General features: G+C 36.5%; 2 protein-coding genes across 2 annotated transcripts in view; one reads left to right on the top strand and one right to left on the bottom strand.

Moving 5' to 3' along the window:
• Positions 1–8,459, top strand: part of LOC119832015 (rho-associated protein kinase 2) — a 16,255-nt gene extending 7,796 nt beyond the window's left edge. Inside the window, exons 6-13 of the mRNA XM_038355603.1 lie at positions 511–684; positions 1,042–1,199; positions 1,776–1,977; positions 2,896–3,164; positions 3,535–3,692; positions 3,853–3,978; positions 4,093–4,309; positions 4,686–8,459. Coding sequence (XP_038211531.1) covers positions 511–684; positions 1,042–1,199; positions 1,776–1,977; positions 2,896–3,164; positions 3,535–3,692; positions 3,853–3,978; positions 4,093–4,309; positions 4,686–4,779 — 1,398 coding nt within the window. The 3' untranslated portion in view covers positions 4,780–8,459. The remainder of the gene's footprint in view (positions 1–510; positions 685–1,041; positions 1,200–1,775; positions 1,978–2,895; positions 3,165–3,534; positions 3,693–3,852; positions 3,979–4,092; positions 4,310–4,685) is intronic.
• Positions 8,460–8,699: 240 nt separating this feature from the next.
• LOC119832026 (villin-like protein quail) lies at positions 8,700–19,890 on the bottom strand. The gene is made up of 16 exons (XM_038355615.1): positions 19,733–19,890; positions 17,772–17,864; positions 13,878–13,991; positions 13,111–13,316; positions 12,681–12,885; positions 12,298–12,603; positions 11,918–12,214; positions 11,586–11,783; positions 11,256–11,342; positions 11,075–11,168; positions 10,546–10,788; positions 10,076–10,213; positions 9,781–9,936; positions 9,406–9,512; positions 9,086–9,271; positions 8,700–8,921 (listed from the first exon to the last, which is right to left on the bottom strand). Exons 1-16 carry the CDS (start codon positions 19,760–19,762, stop codon positions 8,808–8,810), a joined length of 2,574 nt encoding a protein of 857 aa, XP_038211543.1. The 5' UTR covers positions 19,763–19,890; the 3' UTR covers positions 8,700–8,807.
• Between the last annotated feature and the right edge of the window lie 1,705 nt (positions 19,891–21,595).

Here is a 21,595-nt window from a genome sequence, read left to right as displayed (position 1 = left end):
TAAAGTGCATTTTAATGCCAATATAAGATACCTTATTTAACACTACTTTACTGAGACATTCAATTTCAAGTTGAATTTATCATTCTTAATATGAATATAACCTGCACTATAGTAATATTTTTATTATTGTTTGTTTTTCCAACTCTTCTCTCAAAACGTATTAAAACAAAATTTGTGTTTAAAATAAATGATATTAAATTGTTAATTAGTATTTATAAATATCAAGACATTATCTTAGACTTATGAAATTATCTCAGTAATGTATCGCCACCACGTTTGTGCACTTCTATGACACATGAGATTTCCCATCTAATGAAAACTCATATATGTATATATAGGGTAGTGAATACTGTAATAAACTACATTAATCATTTTCTATTGAACTAGTGTATTCTCATAATTTTTTTATTGTTCAATTCTGTCATCACACCGAAAGAACCTTCTGTGCTGGCATTAACATTGAATTTTGTATGTAAGATGTGTAACGAGAGCTCTTCCGCAACACTCAGGTCAATAGCGGAGGAGACGGTGGGCGAGTTGGAGAAGGAGAAGACGATGAAGGAGCTGGAGATGCGCGAGGCGCTGGCGCAGCACCGCAGCGAGCTGGCGGCGCGCGACGCGCTCGTGCAGGGGCTGCGCGACCGCGACCACGAGAACCGCGCCACCATCGACCTGCAGCGCAAGGTGTGATCTCGATTTTAGTCTGTATGACTACTATATCTTAGTACGGTCGTGTGCGTGCGCCCTGGTAGAACACGCTCAAGGGCGTCCTCCCTTGACAGAGATCACGAACCCGGGTTGGGCTGTCATAGCAATGTGTGCAACCTCAGCTTGGGCTGTCACATGAATTTCTAGTGTGTGCAATATATCTTTTATGGTAAGGCATATGGTCAACTATAATAAATTTGAAGCGATAAGCTTCGTAGACTGTACATTGTCATATGTCTTTATTAATCTAAATTCTGAATGTACAATAAGTGTTCACTGCATATATGATGACAGAAAAAAATAAAGTTTTTAAAATACGCGCAATGTTCGCAGGAGGTGGACGAGCTGCGACGAAGCGGCACGGCGCTGGCGGAGCGCGTGGCGACGCTGCAGCGGCTGCAGGAGGACGTGGACCGGCTCAACAAGAAGCTCAACTCGGAGATCATGCTCAAGCAGCAGGCGGTCAACAAGCTCGCCGAGATTATGAACAGGTGCGCTTGCGGTATCACGCCTCAAGGAATCTTGTTATCCAGCGATTGTATAAAGAAATTGTTTGGCCAGAACCTTGTGTATAATATGATAACGTTAATAATTTTTAACGCATGTAAAAGTCTAACCACATCTTCTGATTTTTATCAACCAGCGATACTAGAATTTTAATAATCAATAATTTTGACTTAGATTTATGTCCTATCATTATATGTGCTGGCTTATGTTTATTTTTTTAACTTTTTGTTTTGCAACTATAAACAATAATTTAACCGAAGATTTTTTGACTTTAAGAATTTCTTTATTTATTGTTGTACGTGTAAAACGCCAAAATGGTGTGAAGTCCCGTGTCCCCTACTGACTGGGTATGGGGGATCGCCTCTGGTATAGTGGTTAACGCGTTAGCGTAGAATTGAGAAGTCCTGGGTTCGACTCCCGGCGGGGACGCACAAAAAAAAAAAACGTCTCGGTCTGGCAGGACACAGAAGGCTGATCACCTACTTGTCCATAAAAAATCGATCAGTGAAACAGACAAAATGGTGCACACACTAAAACGGCATATTGCGTTCCGCCATTAGGAAGGACATGAACCCGGCGTCCACGAAGAACAAGAGCAAGATGTCCGTCCGCAAGGACAAGGACTACCGCAAGCTGCAACAGGAGCTGACGCGCGAGAAGGAGAAGTCGGACCAGCACATCGCCAAGCTGCAGCGAGACCTGCAGGAGTCGCAGCAGCAGCTGCTCGAGGAGCAGCAGACGAGGCTCCGGCTGGCTATGGAGGTGATTAATACACTTTTATTTTCTGTCTACATATTTTTCTTCCTTTTTGGTAAATATCACTAACTTAAAAATAATTGTCACTTAATTTATTTTTTATTTTTCTTTTTTTAAGTATTTTATAGTTTCTGTTCGATACAAATATCAAAACGCAAATAGTAAGGCGGTCTCTTTAATCACTGCCGTGAGTCATTACTGTTATGGTAATTGCGTGTATATTAATATATTTCCATAGTGATTTACGGCGTTCAGTTTCATTCATTAGTCACATGAAAATTTATTGCTTCCATTATCAATCAGTCGTGTTCAAACACAATATAGGAAACTCGGTTTATTCTGTTAGTCACTTTTATAATCAATTGAACTGAGCACTGTATTGAGATAGGTTATTTATTTAAATCGTAAGTGTGTATTTGTTTTAATTGAATTAAAATTACCATGAGAAGTTATTTTTAATGCTTGCTATGAGTGTAGCCAGGGTTTAACGGATTACACGCCCCCCCTTTCTCCCACTGAATCATTTAATAAAATCAAACAAAGATTTTAAATTTCATCAAAATCTCACTTTTGACTTTTTATTTATAACTAACTTTTTCCCGCCGCTTTGCACGCGTTAATTTTGGAGTAGATTAATAGATGTTATTATACATATAAACCTTCCTCTTGAATCACTCTATTCTATCTATAAAAAAACCCCATCACTTGTGTATTCAGATCAATTGTATAGTTGTAAAGATTTAAGCATACATAGGGACTTTGTTTTATTAAAGGATTTTATTCGGAAGCGTTTTTAGTGCCTATTTTACAAATCTTTAATATCTTTTATAATGCTTATTTCGGTTATGATTTCATCATAAGTGTCAATTCTGAAACGTTAATATAGATATTTTTACAATTTCCGAAAACCTCATAAAATTTCAGGTGGACAGCAAAGACGCGGAAATCGAGCAACTGAAAGAGAAGCTCGCGGCGCTCACCAGCGAGACGGCGTCGCAGTCGTCCGCCGACGCCGAGGACGGCGAGACGGAGCAGACGCTCGAGGGCTGGCTCTCCGTGCCCTTCAAGCAGAACATACGCCGCCACGGCTGGAAGAAGCAGTACGTGGTGGTCTCCTCCAAGAAGATCATATTCTACAACAGCGAGAACGATAAGCAGAACACCACGGATCCGGTCATGATTTTGGATTTGAGGTTGGTTTGTTATACTTTTACTTTAAGTATAATTATAAAATAGTTCATAAAAATGCTATTGTACAATAGTAATACGTATAATAATAATATGTGTCGCATTATAATTGAAATTGGATTTGTGTAAAAAAAGTAAGAAATATATAAATAAAACCGAGACAAATAACAAAAGGTTGTTGTACTGTCAGCAATTTTATTTACGCAACAAGATTTCAAACGTTCACATTTTTGGGTTAAAATGAAAATATGAATTTGTTTCATGGATATGCTCTTTATTTGTGATAGACCAATTCTAAAATAACTCTTTGAAGTTAATATAAATTTCTGTTAACCGCTTAAAAAACTATTGTTAAAACCCTATACATAATTACAGCAAGGTGTTCCACGTGCGCTCGGTGACGCAGGGCGACGTGATCCGCGCGGACGCGAAGGACATCCCGCGCATCTTCCAGCTGCTGTACGCGGGCGAGGGCGAGGCGCGGCGCCCCGGCGACGCGCAGGAGCAGCCCGCCGACGCCGCCGAGCACGCCGGTATGTCGCCTCTTGTCTCACTGTGTAATTGTATACGTATATTCTGTACCCGCAGCATATCTGCTGAACTTTATATGTGCTTAATTTTCTATATGTAGCTCTGTGCGATTACTACATATTGTATTGTGCCATATGTAACGATTAATTAAAAAATTTGCAGGTAACACAGTGCAACATAAGGGCCACGACTTGGTCAGCATCACGTACCACATCCCGACAGCGTGCGAGGTGTGCACGCGCCCGCTCTGGCACATGTTCCGTCCGCCGCAGGCCTATGAGTGTCGACGTGAGTGATGATCGAATGTTTTCAGTAATAGTAAAAAATTTTAATGATCGTCCCAGTGCGAGTAACTGAAACGTCTTGTTCCAATTTGATGTGAATGCGAATGTTCGGCGGCAGGTTGCCGCATGAAGGTGCACGCGGAGCACGTGACGGAGGCGGGCGGCGAGGGCGTGGCGGCGTGCAAGCTGCACGCGGACCGCGCGCGCGAGCTGCTGCTGCTGGCGCCCGCCGCCACGGAGCAGCGCCGCTGGGTGGCGCGCCTCGCCCGCCGCGTGCAGCGCTACGGGTACCGCGCCGCGCACACCAACCACGACCTCACCAAGCTGTCGCCCAGGTAACTGGCGCGCGCCGACCGTACCACCACCCGTATAAACGTACATACCGACGACTTTGGTTCGTATTAGTAAAAATAACTCAAAATATAAAATCTAGTGGTGCCAGTCTACGTCGTCCGTGCAAGCAGTATTTATGATTGACCAGGCGACTAAGTCTGCTATTTTGGAAAATACTATTTATCTAAAAAAATCTTTAAGACTAACGATAACAGCTTAGTTAATTAATTTTAGTTAACACCCAATGATGTCACTTAATAATTCCAATAACTGCAATAAATTGAGGCTTTCCGATTATAATATAAAGTCTCGCTTTCACTATACTGTAATTCCAAATAAAACTTATTATAACTATCTCAACATGCGAATTGTTAACAGGGATTCAATGCGGTCGAACCTGAAAGTGGCGTACATGAACGCGTCGCAGCGCAGCTCCACGCTGCCCGCCAACGCGTCCTTGCCGCGCCAGTGACTCGGCGCGCCAACCGCTGCCTGATCTCGACCAATTAACCAATCAATACCAATTGTAACACTTGACCGGTTATACCGGTATTATACCGGTTTTTACCGGTTATCATACCGGAACTTCAGGCTTTCATACATGTCGAAAGACACCCTCAGTGGCGGAGGAGTCAATACCTACGACTCGATTGCGAAACGACCTTAGTTCAATTTAAGACGATTTCGATGTGGCCTACGACTATTACTTTTACATAACTCACTGGTGCATACTAAGGCCTCACGTTAGACGTTTAAGTCGCATTTTTTTACATTTCGTTCTATCGTTATTACCGTATGATTAATATTGTTACGTCGCCGATACGAATGAAAGTTTAATATTTTAAGATATGTATATACCAGTTTAACTAGTCCATAGATTTCATCCTTCGTCCAAATTTTTTGTCCAAATTTATTGCCAGCGTTGTCGCTGTGATAGTTTATTTCATGTACTTATTTTGTTTGATTTTTTTTTTGTACTAAATTTAGTTACTAAGTATAGATCTGAAGATGAGAATTTGACTTGGCTATTGTAAAAATTTAATTAACATTATTTGTTTACATATTATATACAGCAATATTGGAACAATGTTGATTATTTGAGTTCGACAGTAAAACACTGGACATGAGTTAAGTTAAGAAAGCTTTATGATGATATCTTGTACTAGTAATCAAAGGCGGTAAATTTTCTAAGCGTCAATTTTTAAAAGAAAAGACTAATTCTCATTTATTGTTCATGACACTTGCTCATATGTTTCCTATAATATTTACATGAATATCACTCAACAGTATATTGAAGCTCCCCGTTTATGGGAATATGACTTACAATATATTATTATACAAAACTTATTAAATTATATGACAAACTCCTGAATATTGGAGATCAGATAATATCATAATGGAATTTTTTTTGGAAAGTATATTTTAACATTTCAAATATCTTGTTTGCTTTTGTAAATATATTTAGTTACATTGTGTTGATATTATGACAATTTTGTATTTTCCTTATTCTATAATATGTAATATATAGGTATGCGTTTGGAAAAGAATAGGTTTTTCAAATTGTTGGTGCGGATTTGTGCTTTAAAATGTTTTGCATGCGAGACGGTATCGGGAAAGCTTAGCTTTGAAGATGTGGTTCGATATGATACTCTCAAATCTCTCAGAACTATTCGTGAATGTAACATATGACAATATCATTGAATTATAACCCCTATAACATATATTTTTATACAGCAGCTTGGTGACGACCTATTTATCTCGTAGTCTTAGACGTTTTGTAAATATAAAACGACAATTGGAGATTCATTAAACAGTTTTTACGAGGCTGATGGTCAATTAATTACCATGGTTATAAATTGCTTTGATAATTCAATTGAAGGCCGCAGTGCGTAAAGTACACATTTTTTACTATATACGTAATCACTTGTAATATAAACACATAAGCCGATGGGAATTGAGTAGAATTTATTTAAAGAAGTGCACTGGTTATGCGACAGCAGCAGCTGTGACACCCATGTCCGTGTATTAATCATTATACAAGTGAATATTTGGGCACAACATATTGTAGGTTAAGAACATTGAAGTCACTCCTTGCTATTTGCATGTTAACGAATACGAGTGCCATAAGTGTTACTGAAATTTCACATTTTGCTCAAACGTTTCGAACACAGAAATTTTCTTGTTTTAACGAGAGTGGCGAATCCAACCCGGTAATATTTTGTTTTGGTCCTACCAAAATAATGTTATCGATCGTTTAAAAACGAATATTATAAAAATGAATCTTCATCGTATCATTCGAAAATTAATCCGTTAAATAAGAAAATAACACTGCCTAAGCGTACTAAGTAATTCTTTTCTGCCTTACAGTGAAAGCAATAAAGTCTTTAAGCTTTGAATTTTTACGAAGTATATTCTGGATAAATGGGTGCCAATTTGTTTTCAGCGTGTCTCTGTGCCCTAAAAACCACTATTAACAAAGAAATTAATGTACAAATGTATTGTGTATTTATTATAATAACTGTTGGGCTTACGCATGGTTGTGTAAATTAACACCAATTAAGTGATAATTAAGTTTATGTGTCAAATAGTGCATTACCAATGTGTACTCTTGTTATTACCTTTAGTCGTGATTTTTAAAGTACAAATCAATTGTTGAAGTACACTTTGCGGATTTGATCACCTCTTCCTTTTGTGTTCAACTTCTTTGTATTAAGCTTTGGTTCAAGAAATTGTGACGTTTATAAACTTTGTTTTTTTTTTATTTTTATTATAATCAAGGCGAACTAAGCCGTAAAAGTGAAGTTTAGTAAACTCACAATTAGATTACAATCAAAGCTATTTAGTTAATGTTTTTAATAAGAATATCCGAGGATTTGGACTGGCATCGAATGCAGGAAACGCTTAGTGGGCGGTCGCAGGAAGCGGGCTCGGAGCTGTGATATAGTTAATTCGGCAACACCCGTGGTGCTAATGAACGCTGGCCTCCAACGCATTGTTGTTACTGTGGTTCTCGTTAAATGTTAAATTTGCCTTTTTATTGCTCTACAAACTGTTAACATTCCCACGAAATGCTACATACGTTGTTTTGTTTACTTTAGTTTTATATCGACTCAAGTTATCTTCTGTCGCTCGATCAGTTATCCGCTTCTATATTTTATAGGTTAAGCTCAGAAGCATTAATCATTGTTTATCAAAGCGCTCGTTTGTTGCAAATTTACGTACTTAACACTCATAAATTGAACTTTCATCGTAGTTTTTTACGCTTATTTTTGAGATGCATTTTTAAAATTTATATTAGGGCAGCTATTGCATTGCTTGTGTCATTCCATCACGTATCGTTATAATATATTTTTGTTATGCAGTTTTCGATATTTTTTGTGTTGCCAAAGAAATTTTGGGAAATTTACAAATTGATGTGATGTTTGCATTTTATTTGAAAATATGTCTAACTTTGCGCTTTCAGAACTGTCATTCAGAATAGTTATTTTATGCCATTATATATGTCGATATAGTTGCTTGACATTTTTCGGGAGTATTTTTATTAGCAATGGATAAGGTGGCGGTTTCAGAAATACTCCCAATTCGTCGGCAATTTGTAACATGTTTATACCGAACAATTAATTATTATTCTCGTCATTCTGTTAATTATTTATTATTAATATTAATATCATATTACATATTATGTCGTCGTAATCTTATTTATCATTTTAAAATTGTAAGTTCCTAACTAGCTAGCTTCTCAATTAAAACTAACTCTTTTTGGAATAACAGTTGCTTATATTGTATTTGGGCATATATACATATTGATATTTTTGAGAAATTGTTAGGAAAAAAAATTTAGAGATTTTTGAATGACGTAATTGTTATATGTGCGTATACGCACGTAAGCTACGTACGTCCGATAAACACCTACATGTGTCATGCAATACTAATACCACGTGCCTTAGCTACACGGCCCACACCCATATCATGTAGGCATATTATTATGTTATGTATCGATAGTTATATTGTACATATGTTTTGAAATAAACCAATATTTTATGGATTTTTTAAGGAATTTGTATATTGTAAAGATAATTATTAATTTTATCATATAATTAATGCCTAGCTATTAAGTGCTACATTTGTGAAAAATAAATAACATTTTAAAAATAAGTTTTTTATTTTAAAGCATCAATTAAAAAGCAATCACAATTAAATATATTAATTTATAGTTTAAAATTAACTTCCATGTATACAATGCAATACATTCTAATTATCTACTAAATAATAAAAGCTGTTTTGACTCTATGAATAGAATAATTAAAAATTATAATCATTTTTATCACCCAATAACTTCATTTTAAAATTTCAGTAAGAAGATCTTATTGCGTAATAATAATTATGCATAGATTAGTTAAAATAACATCCAATAGGTTTATAACAATATCCATAAATTTTTGTGACAATTATGAAACTACACTAGAATATTCGGTGCTGGTGCGACGATTAAAGTTGTGATTAAAATAGTCCCACAGATTTCTTGATATCCTTTTGTTTCCAAGTCGGTAACGTTCGGAATTCGCTATACGGCATATTGAACGTTGAAACGAAGTCGTCGTGTGTGAGGTAAAGCTGGAAACGTTAAATATTATGTAATGTAGATGTAAAATATTATATTTGAATTTGATTATGTGAAACTGCATAAAATTGTATTAAGGGTAAAGATACATTTTGAAAGGAGCAGAATTCTTAGAATCTTATAAATTACATCATACACATTGAGCTCATAACTATACCTCTTTGGTGAGTGGGTCAACATCCAATGGCATGTGTTCTTTGGGACCTCGAAGAACTGAGAGCGGATATTTTTCGTGCTGGTCGAATTGATTTTCAGTATTACCATTTTGTAGGGCGCTGTTTCCATTTTGCACTATCGCTTTTCCTTCTAAGGCGCTAACTATTGCACTAAATGTTTTATGACCCTGAAAATAATTAGAAAAGGGTCTATTTTAGAAGATTGAAAAAGTTTGGACTGAGAAAGCAAGAAAGATGGAACTTCTGCTTGTGTGCTGTTTAAGTATTTAGTATAAGTTGATCTTTATTATAAAATCCTTACCTTCCACATAGAATTTTTCCAATGCGGAAAGAATCCAGTAAAATTGGGCGGTTCTCGTCCTTGGCTGAGGACAAATATTGGTGTTTCCGGATCGCGGGAAGCTGGATCTATAAAAATCGTTATACAGAATGATTAATCAATAAATATGTATTTTATCAATGAAAAGGAACTTAATATAAATTTGACTAGCAAATATTAAGGAAAAAAAAAATTAGTTAACGAACTATATCCATAAAATATGCACAGCAGTTTTTTCAAATGTTCAAATGAAACACGCTGTAGATCTATTTTATTCTGATTGCGGATAGCTAGCTATTTTAATAAAACTAAATTAGCTAGTTTGCTCAATAAAAATAAAACGCATGTCAGCATTACCATTGGATAAATACGCAAGACCGATGTTCCTGGCGTCATCCTTAGCGCGCACGCAAGAGTGCGCTCCGAGCCACACATAAACGGCCGCGTGCACGTCCAGTACTGTCGCCATCTCGGGAGCCAGGTCGTACTGGTTGAAGGACACGATCTCCTCGACTGAAATATTGCAGGACATATTATGGACCTGTTCTGTGATAAAACAAATCACAACTAGAAAGGTATATTGAACGATATGGTGAACAGAATATTGTAAATACAAAATTTTATTTAAATGTTAAGGGAGAGGAATTCTTACAAGAATAATGTGCGGGTGGACAAATGGAGACGTAGAACAAGCGTGGTGGTAGCGGTCGCTCCATTTGTTTCAGCGGTGATGCTATTAACAGATGACGTCTCTCCCCCAAAGCAGCCCAAAAGTCTGGTTTTTCTTTTCCTGAAAATAAAAGAGTAAATATTGTATATAATGTCATTATGTTTATTGGTGCCTTTAAAATATGCTTATGCTGCTTCTTACTAATCAATTTTGATCAATCAATAGCCCAACGTTAGTTAAACGTGAATTGTGCTATTTGGACTGGCTTTTAAGATTTAAGGAAAAAGACAAGTAATTATGGATCATCTACATTCTCGAAATATTCTAGACACTACTCATAGTCTTTTATGATCTGTGCTTTAGAATTCAGATTATCAATAAATATAAGTTAAGTCAGTGCCTCCGATTTTCAGGCAAACACAGGTTGAATTTTATTAAGATGATTAGTATACCCTGCATCACAAGCACATGTTCCGCGGCCGCCATGTTTTTAGCGACCTCCCGCTCGTCGCCGGTGGCGGTGGCGGCGCACCACACCCACACGCGCGCGCCTTCGCGCAGCACGAAACACGCGCCCGCCCCCGCGCCCGTCGCCCCCGCCGTACCGCATGCCTCCACCCCGCGGGCTTCCCGTGCGTACTGTCCCGAGACTCGGACGAGCGCTCGCGGCGGCGGGATCACGCGCCGACCGCTGGCTGCAAAAATGTCTTTACTAAAGTTTTGTAACCCAACGTACGAAATTGTATATTTTGTTGATATTCGGATCATTTGGATCTTATGAAACAGATGAGAAGGCTTCGATCTACCATCCACTTCTTTACACGTATGGAACTTCAATATAAGTAGCCCAGATCCTCATACTTATTTTGGAAGAGCGCAGCACAGTTTTATATGATTTCATCTTAGGCTTTAGGAAATTATTTTAAGTAAAGACTAAATTAGAGAGGCTTTGATTTATTACATTTAAAAATATTTCCTTACGGTCATAATTAGTCGCACTGCCACAATAAGTAACCATACGTCCTTTGAATATCTGAAGAAAATGCGCTGGTTCCTTGCCTTGGTAAACCCAAGCCTGTAACGATATTGTTATTATTATTTCAGGTCAATATTATCTTCAATACTATAACAAAAGTATAATTAAGTTACAAAAATATATTACTTGAATGGGAAGACGCCCTAGTTTTATGTAGAGGTCTCTGGCTTCCTTTGCACCCAAATTCCTCAGATCATTTGGCGAAGAGCCACCCTGTAATAAAATGTTATCGAGGTCAGTCGGAACACCATAGTGTACATAATATTTATGTCATATTATATATAAGGAGTTGTAACTGTTTTAGACGTAAACTATTTTTCCATAAGAACCAAAATTATTGGTGTACCTATCGTATAGAACGATTCAGAAATGTTGTGCATGTGTTTCTTTTTTCATATTTCATTTGATAACGATACATGTGATTAGCAATTTTTATGATAAAAATTGTGTAATTACCATCCAGTAATATAAAATAGTTTGATCGCCAGTAGGAGCGTGGTAAGTGTAGAGGGCGATGTAGCAGTCGCGATCGTAAAAGACTGCCTGCTGCGGCCGTTCCAGCTCTTGCAACGCGCTTCGCTCATGCTCACACTCCTCTTCGCGTCGGACGCGCCACATTCGCAGTGCTCCTGAGCCGTCGTCCGGTACCTGGGCCTGAGCATCATATTGTTACTGCTTTAATTTTGGTAAATAGTCAACTTAAACGTTATATGTAGACCACGTTTAATGTTGCAATTTAGAATCAGGCACTGATATGATATTTTAAAATTACGGCTTAACTCATTTACCTCGGCTGCTAACCACGCGTTTGTGGATAGGCTAACAGCGTCCAGTTTCGTGGTAGCGGCGCGAGCGGCGCGCAGCCTCACGTCCCGCCTCGAATCGCACCAGTTCCACTCATGGAACAGCGCCGCGAACTCTAAGGGCTCCCGCCCAGATACAGCGACCGACACGGGCCCGGAGTAGCGGCGCGCGCGCGCCAAGCCGCGTGCTGCGGCTAGTGCGCCGCGGCAGTGCGGCTTCGGAGCGTTTAATCCGACCCATGCCCAAACACCACGCGAACCTGCGTCTAGTATGTATATGTTCTGCAAGTTATCGTTAAAAGGTTACAAAATAGTATGACAACAAGCTTATATCTGAAATAAACAGTAATATAATGTTGACTTACGTCTTCATTCAAATCGGCTTTGTGAAGTGGGGCTCGTTTAATTTCTTCTAGACGGGCAGCTGGTTTCTGTGAAGGCACAGTCATAGTAGCAGCTCTTGGCGGTTGCGTAACTTTGTAGAGTCGAGCTGGGCGAGGAGGGTCTTGCCCTGGAGCCACTGGTTTTACGGAACGAGCACGGAGATCCAACACGGCGTCTAAAAGATTTCGGTCTGCCGGTGGCAGCGTTTGCTCGTATCCGTCGTGAGCTATTGTGATTCGACGGGTCATCATGCCTTTGTCAGCACCGCGGGCCATCCTATACGCAATCTATTTAGATAATATAAAATTAAGAAAAATAAACTCTGAATTAAATATTTATTTAAGAGAATATTATAAAGTCCAACCTTGGCACCAAACATCTTCTCGATAAGATTCGCTGCTCGTCCCAACCACAAAACAATGAGAGCTGACGTGTCCAACACGAATACCCCGTCGGAGGAGAGGTGAGCCCAAGATACCGGTTCCAGTTGCAGTAATACTGGTCTGCGTCCGCGGACTCGGTATAGGCGACCTCCTCCGTTTAGGTTACCAGAGCTATTACAGAGAATTCTGAAAATAAAATGCAAAAATTTATTCCATAATAACAAACATTCGATGGGATTCATTTCACCTCTGAATATTATTATTGAATTTTACATTGAAGAGAAAATTTAAGAATTCTACGCCTATACTTCTAGTATAGTATTATATTATCTGTGACATGCTTTGTATATAAAATTTTATTTGATAGAGTTGGAGTTAATGATTAGATTTTATAATACTGAAACTGCTAACCTTATACCGTCGCGGAAATAGGATAGCAATCTCGGTGACTCCTTGGTAGCTGTTTCCCGGTGCGTGACCACGGGTGCTGCAACGTGCGTGGCCAGCTGGCTCGCGCGGCGCAGCGCCAGTGGGCCCAAGCTGCAGCGTTCGCCGGCCCACGTGTGGACGTGACGCTCAGCGCATTCGCCATTGCCATTCTCCTTTATTTCGCGCCGCTAGAGCATATTGAAAGGAAAGTAAGGAATAATTTTGTAATGTTAAAAATAAGTTATCGATTTAAAAAGAAGCAGTGGTGGCTCAGTGGTGCGAACCTCGGACTTAAAAATAACTATGATTAGTATTACTAAACCTATTATTTGTAAAAAAGGTATCTTAATATCAAAAACATTATATTTACATCGGACGTGGTTGTATCAAATTGCGGCACTTTCATGAATAGTTTCTTAGAATTCTAAGTAAGTAAAGTTTTTTTAACGCCAATGTTATCTTTACACAATTCAACGAATGTCAGAATTGATTCCGACTTTCACGTACAGTTAATAAAGTATTTCTTGAGAAACACTTTCAGAGAAAACTTCTGTTCGAATATCTAAGAAAGGCAAGGTCCAGTTTACACTTTGATAGAGCTTTCTAATCATATTGTTATGAATAAACTAAATAATAATGTTATCAAAATTATTGTTGATGTTATCAAAATACTTCCTCTAAAATTGTATAAAATAATACTCGTCGTAACTTTCTCGCTATAGAATTCGTCATGTGCATTCAATACTCACAATGACATCAGGCCCGGCTGGTTGCCCAGGAAGAGACGCGGAATACACTAAGTATGCTTCAGTATCGTAAAACGTTCCGTAATGCGAGCGGGGGAGTAATTCTGTCGCTAATTCCTGTAAACACAATTTCTTACCTATATATCTCTTTCTAAACGCTAGTTAAAATGACATAGTGTAAAAAAACAAGTGTTATCAGCAAGTCGTAAAACTATCCCTTATACGTTCTTAAATGTTTAAGCGGCTCACCCATTATTCTACAATTATTACACTTAACATTAATACGTAGCCTTATGCATACATACGGTCATTTATACGTTTTTTATGGGTATGACAATTTAATTTCATATGAGATACAATCTGTATTGAAATAAATTATGTTTACATTGTCGGGGCGTTTGTTAACGACCACGGTCCGGTGGTCGTTTCGTTGATTAAAATCTATGAATATATTAATACAGTGTGTAAAATTGCGTACAAAAATACACTTTATACAACTAAATAATAGTGGCATGAATAATAATTGGTAAAGATTACATTAATCATTGTATACGTAGTTACTATTCATATGTTACCAAATAGTGTGAAGATATGTGTTGTTGGCGTAAGTGCATCAAGATTCTTGCGATTGATTTCCTATTCAGGCACATCGATGGTAAAACTTCTGTGCTCCACCACTCAAGTATTTATTGTGGCCCGTATCGTTTTCCTTAGCTCTCCCTGTCCTTTCCTTTTATTTCCATCATGAATCCTCTTTTTATGATATAGATTAAAGTCGGAAATCCCTTTGTGGACGCGCAAGGCTTGCAAGTAGCCATAACATAATATTATATTAATCACGGCAATAAATATAATATCACCGCTTTTTAATCGTTCTGCGGGTTAGATGATCCGAGCTTCGAACACGATATTAATTGTTCTCATTACAAAATCGTATAAACTATCAAGTTTTTAATGTTTGTGGTGATATTTAGGTGAAACGGATAACATCTAATTACGATTTATTTATCATTAGCGTGACGAATAAATCTGTTGGTCTAATTTTTTAGCGTGCACTATAAGTTGATTAAACACCCGGTTTCGGTCAGCTGAGCCCCTGCATAGCGGTAGATGTGAGAATGAATCACAGTTTCCGTTAGCTTTCATAGCCTCACAAGACTTCGCATTCGGTTCATTTCCTGCGTTACGACTTGACAATAGCAGCTTTGTTCTCAGGTTAACGGAAAGGTATACTACAATCGGATAGCTGCAAACCACATTGAATAAAATTAATAATAATGTATAAAAAAATACTGTGACCCGCCTGGCTTCGTATAATATATATATACATGATATAATATATGCTACAGTAACCGTTTTCGGACCGCGTGTTCCCAAAACAAATTGTCTTTAGTACTAACTACATGTCCTTTGTCGTTTTATTAGGCACATACTGGTTTCTGCTTGTTTTTGGGGGTTTTTACTACCCCCTAAAGTCGATTCTATCTTGCTGCTTGGCATCTACCCTAGTTATATATCTTATTATATAATAACAAATTTCCTTCCTGGTTTTAACTTTTTTAGTTCTTTAACGAATAATACCACAAAGAGAACCACAAACTGACCGCAATATCCTCTTTTTATGCACCGCTCCCCACATCAAGTTACGGCTATGTTGAAACAGTAAGATTAAACAGGTGATATAAGCAAACACATGTACGTGGAACACCACAATAGTAAAAGCAAACTTTTATCAGATTAAATGTCAACAAGCTACAATATTTAGTGTGGAAAAACGAAAGTTCCCGAGTGTATTGCTGAGATAAGGCCGCAGACTCGTTGAGACGGTTAATCATACTGTTTGAAATCACGTCGAGGTAATGGTCGCATTGCTTGTGCCCACCGCGCGTGCCGTATTCTCGCATGCATCTCGCAATTTATTGCTATATGCTTAATTAACTGTAATACAACTTTCTCTCGGATTTGTTTATGTAAAGTTTAGTAGGATGCGTCGTAAGCGTGCATTTGCATCGTACTTCGTTGAGATCATTTATGTAATGCAACTCGGTCCCACAGTCGCGATAACGATCGCAATCATGGCTATTAGAAAGGCTAAATTAGTTGGAGTGCTATTTCCCGATGAGTACTTTCAACTCGTTATTTTCTTTCTCTTAATTTTCTGTGCCACATAGAATTATTAGTTTTCACAATAAGCAGTAGAAATTAATTATTTAAATTTGTATTCAAGTTAACATTAATTTCTATTTTTAGCTATTAGGTTTTTGTTTCTGCACTACTGAAGCGATGAACTTATTGGATTGAACTTTGTTGAACGTATTCCATAATAAATAAATACATATTCTAATTCATTTTTTACTTCGATAGAGGATGGAAATTTCAATGATGTACATCAAATCAACGTGAAGTCACATGAGTCTGCTTATGAAAAGTTAGAGTAAGAATAATTAGAGGAAATATATAGATGATAACCAACCACTATGCTAATGCGTTGCGGGTCGCTAGCGTGTTTATAAAATGTCACATAGTGGGTATATCACAATTGTATCTCAATTTACTCATTAAATTTTAATGTAGGTGAGTCATACTGGTATTCTAACAAAGAGAATTAATTTTTGTGGCGACTTTCTCCGAGTGATCCAGCACAAAGAGCTAATAAAACGTTGGTGTTTATTTTTAAAAAGTTTCTCACAGTGTCGCACCGACCATAGCTATAAAAACTTGCTAATTATGCCAATAGGTGCAACGAAGTCAATTTATATTTTTGTATTTTAATCCGATATTTAACAGCTATGTACCAACCGATTGAAATAAATTTAAAAGCAAAACAACTTTAGCAATCCACACAAAAAAAAACGATATTTTTGCACGAAAGAATTAATTTTTAAAAGGCTGATTGGCCTTTTTTTAGTATAAAATCTGCGGGATGTAAATTTGATTACTTACCGACGTTTTATGAATCTTAAAATTGGAGGTATATATACTTATGTGAAATCTCGTAATTGGCCTTATATCTTGTTTTATTCCTGCTACAAATGTATTATTAGCTGTAAGTTTTCTATATACTAAATAAATAAACCTGGACATTGACCTAAGAAGGCTAATGATCCTTCGTCACGGTTCCTAAGTTCCATTCAAGCGAAGCTAGACAGATTGATCACGATAGCACTATCAATGTCGTTAATATATTATGTCAGTCTTTGTATCATGTAACCAACATAATGTTAATCAGGTAAGCCATATGCGGCAAAACTATCTACGTTTAAATCCACAAAAATCATGTGTAAATTCGTCATATGATAGGTGTTTATAATATTATATCCTTATGTTATGAAGATGAAATAGTAGGCACTAGGCACATTAATCAGTTGCGTGTTTTTTCTGAATCAACCATCGATTTAGGTCAATTTATTTTTTTGTAACAAACATTTTAGTCAAATTATTTTATTAAGAAAAAAAAATTGCATTCTCCGTTTCGCTAGTGAAAGTTTTGAAGTTTTGCATATAATACTTGCCTATTGAATCGTTCCTAACATGCCTACGGCTACGCAATGCGTGATCATCTATATCGTGTCAATAGGAACCGTGATGACGAGGGTCGTGTTACTTAATAAATATACATTTTTCGTGTTTTGTTTCAAAGGTATTGCTACATTATGTTTGTAGGAAAAAGGACAAAGGACAATTAACGTAAAACATCACAAAGGCTTTAGCTATATTATCATAATATAGAAGTAACCAAACTTCTTCCTAGTTTGTACCTGTGTAATATACAAATACGTCTTCTCATTGATTCCCGATGTAGGTAATTCAGAGAGTAGGTACCTACGTGACCTTAAGAACACATTGTAATATGAATTATTATTTTTAGTTATCATAAGCCTGTTTTATGGTACATACCGTGACTCGCCATACTAGGAAGGTGGTGTGATCGCGAGGGACGGTCCTGAATGCCGCATCAACAGGAACTTTGGCTTGACCATTTTCTTCATCCTGCACCACAATACTTCTGATCACCATTTTATTTCATTATTATACAGTACACATAATAATTAATATACACATATAAATTTATTTCTACAACACACATGCTTTGCTACCGGCGAAATTACACAAGATCATGTCATTTGACGGTAGGAATCGTGAGATAATAATTGACAATAACTTACGAGCGTAACGTATTGACATTTGAAAATAACAGAATGTTAAGGCTTATACTGCGATGATATTATTTTAGCTTCAAATCGCTCGTCTAAAGACAAATAGAAAGTTTGATGTTATACCAATTTAACACGTTACATAATTATTTTATTTATAATACCTGCTTTATGGTGCTGATATTTCAAGAATATTTAACAAATACCTAATATTGTTTAAAATGATACCAGCATACTGGGATGACTTTTTTTTATAAAGGTCATCCCTGTACGCTGGTAAAAAAAAATTAAGTTCTAAGCCTTAAGCCCTTACATAATTTTGCCACATCGAGCCTTTACCCGGTTTCCTTAAAGAATTCCATAATATCAATTTGCTTTGTTTACTAATACATTTTGTAGACGGAAAGTAATGGTCTCAAATAAAGATAAATTGTAACTATAACTAACAATAGCTGTTTACAAAGAATTCAAAGGGTATATAACATGACCTTCTCCGCCCCAATCCTATCTAATAGGTCCAAGGGAGTGGCTACATTGCAGAATACTCTAATGTGGAACGCGAAATGACACAATTCGATTCATCAGATAGAAAATGTATACGAATTCTGTAGATAATCGTGAACAATGATGAATAATTATGTCAAATTCTATTCAAAAGATAGGCGTGACGCTCTGATATACATATTATATGATGTGTCATTATTTAAAAAAATCTACTATTTTGTATTGTAGTTATGTTCCCTTTATATAAAAGGTGCTTCAAAAGCAATTTTTATATGGCTTTTGAAAAAAATATAATATTTTAGTACGTAGGTTTAAAGTGTGATGAATACAATGAATCTATACTAAACTGAAAATAAAAGTAAGTAGTAATTATAAACATAGGTATAAATAAATAAAAGCTTAAATTAAATCCATGTGCAGATTATTACTATTACTTGCTTATTATTACTTACTTTCCTTATTTTTACTAACTTATGATTATGTGTTTATTACTGCTATCTATTAAAATCGTATGTCTATCTATGTAAAACGAATGTGGCGAAATGCTAGACCGATTTGAAAGAGTCTCTAAAAAAAGGCAGCTTAAAGATATTTTAGGAATAAGATATAGACGATATTCATTACTATTTGGAACAACAATTTGAGTTTCCGTAAAAAACATCACCGGAGTGAGAACACTCTGTACCTATTTTGAGAAAAAGGTGTGTGGTGGCATAACTTTGGAACGTTAACGGCCTGTTTTATCAGTTGCTGAAGATGTTCCTCAGAAACTCATCTAGGATGATTATATTCTATAGCTTTGACTAATTTTATCATGCAAAATTTGCCTTCTAGACAACTTTTACTATTTAAATTTTCATTTAATTACAATAATCTACTTGCTTTGTCCATTAATTTATGAGTGCCTATATAAATACATATACAATTTCCACGAAACATGTTAATGCATCAATGATGGTTTTTTCGTCCTTAATTAACCATTTAAATATAAACATAACATTGTTTTTTTTTAAGTCCAATGAGTGAGTTTCTGGGAACTTTAAATTGTTTACTTGCTGTCGATCTTAACTCAAAGAAACTAATAAGTATGGCGTGTACGACATTTGTTTATAATAACAATACCTAAAATTTTGGTAGATAATTAGCATATGATCTGAATGATATGAGTATCCATTAGTAATAATATGATAAACAAATTACATGCTCAGCGCCTATTTCCAAGATATGCATTTTGACCACGGTCAGGGCAGAGCCACTTCCATCACCTAAACGCACAAATGACAAACACAACCCAGTCACTAACGAAGCACTGAAAGTATCTCAATACGACCGAACCGTCCATGCACAATTCGCAGACTAACCACCGGCGATCGCACGAGAAAAAGAAAATTGTTTCACGCTGACTGCACTTACATATTTTATTAAATAGAGGAATAAATTACAGCCCGCGAAAGTCTGCCGTGTACGATTGATGGCTGCGCTGATTTTCATCTCGCGGTGGCTTCAGTTTTTCAGTTTAATTGTAATTAAAAGTAAATAATTATTGATAACTGGAGTAGCTGATGCATTGCTTTGATTGCAAAGAATGTTCGTATCTTGAGCTTGATGAATTGTTATTTCTCATTAGTCATTCAAAACATAACATCTTAATTAATTAAAAACAAAGAACTGCTAAACATTATCATGATTTGGTAAGAGGATGAGAATGCAATAAGTCTGTTTTGTAATAGTTATTGTTTCGATGTCTGCAGCCATACCCCTTACTTCTTTGACATTATTTCATGAAAGCAGCTTTTTATTTTCGCCATTTGTTAGTTTATTGGTTCATTAAACTCAATAATCATTATAACAGAAGTGTTGCACATTATAACTTCATTAGATTAGGTACTAAAACGTCAATACAAGTTTGTCTATAGACAGAATTTGACTATTTTGTTTTTAAACTTTGAGAGCAAAACATGTGTCATCTGTAGTCCCTATTGCATGCTGCCTACTCCTGTAACTTCCTCATAGTATAAAAGATAATCTGGCACTATATTTGAAAATTATGTTAGAAATGACTAGCATAACTTTAAAATTTTGAGATGTAGATACCTATGTTCGGACATTTTTTAATTAATTGTTTTTGATGAAAAGCTATGCATGGATTGTTGAAGCTTAAGAACCACAGGACAGACCCTGGCATAATATTTATTTAAAATGAATTTTTTTTATAAATATTTAAAAAGAGTAGCTACAGAGTTTCTTGCTGTCTCTTCTATTAAAAAATTGATTTCAGTATCCGTGATAAATATAATTCTTTCATAAATATTTAACGATTCTAAAGCGCTTCTAACGCATTCAGGAAAGACGTACATGTCCAACGGTGAAATAATTTTTGAAATCGATCTAGTAATAGTATAATCGGTTAATAGCGCCTTATAAAAAACAAACTTTTCAGCTATACGATGATATTATTAGTACCCATAGATTATTTTGAAATAAAATACAAGCAAACGTTATTAACATTAGTATGTATATTAACTATTCTTGAAAGTAAATTAAGAATCTATCGAACCTGATACGCATCCATCGGTGTTGGTGGCAAATTACGTTTTCTCTAGCGCCGATCAGTTATCAAGCTCGAGGTTTTGCTCTTGCACATGATGCTGCTCCGCTGTGCAACTCGGAATGCTGCAAAATATTTCGTGACCAATTGGTCTGCCACAGGATGTACGGTCGGACGCGCACTTTGTGCCATTCCATATACGTTCACTTTCGTTTGTTGGATACGGGCGATAAAACCATAATGATCTAACACCGAAAAGTGATATCGGATTTCATAACTCAATTTCAAACGGTGCACGCCAATATATATTCGAGACAGATTTGTATCACGCAATAATTGTCGTAGATATAATTGGATTCTGTCTCCCAAGTTCGTGGTAATAATTAATAATAAAAAGTTTTCTTGCTCATATATTTCACTAGCAGTGTCCCGCCGTTTCACCCACATCGTACATTTTGTTTGGTATATAACCTAGTTATTTAGCGTGTTAGATAATCCATTTCTAGATGATGACT

This window comes from Zerene cesonia, chromosome 1 (assembly GCF_012273895.1).
Source record: "Zerene cesonia ecotype Mississippi chromosome 1, Zerene_cesonia_1.1, whole genome shotgun sequence".
Taxonomy (NCBI): Eukaryota; Metazoa; Arthropoda; class Insecta; order Lepidoptera; family Pieridae; genus Zerene; species Zerene cesonia.
The sequence above is the reverse complement of the archived record's forward strand: the minus strand, read 5'-3'. Positions and strand labels throughout refer to the sequence as shown.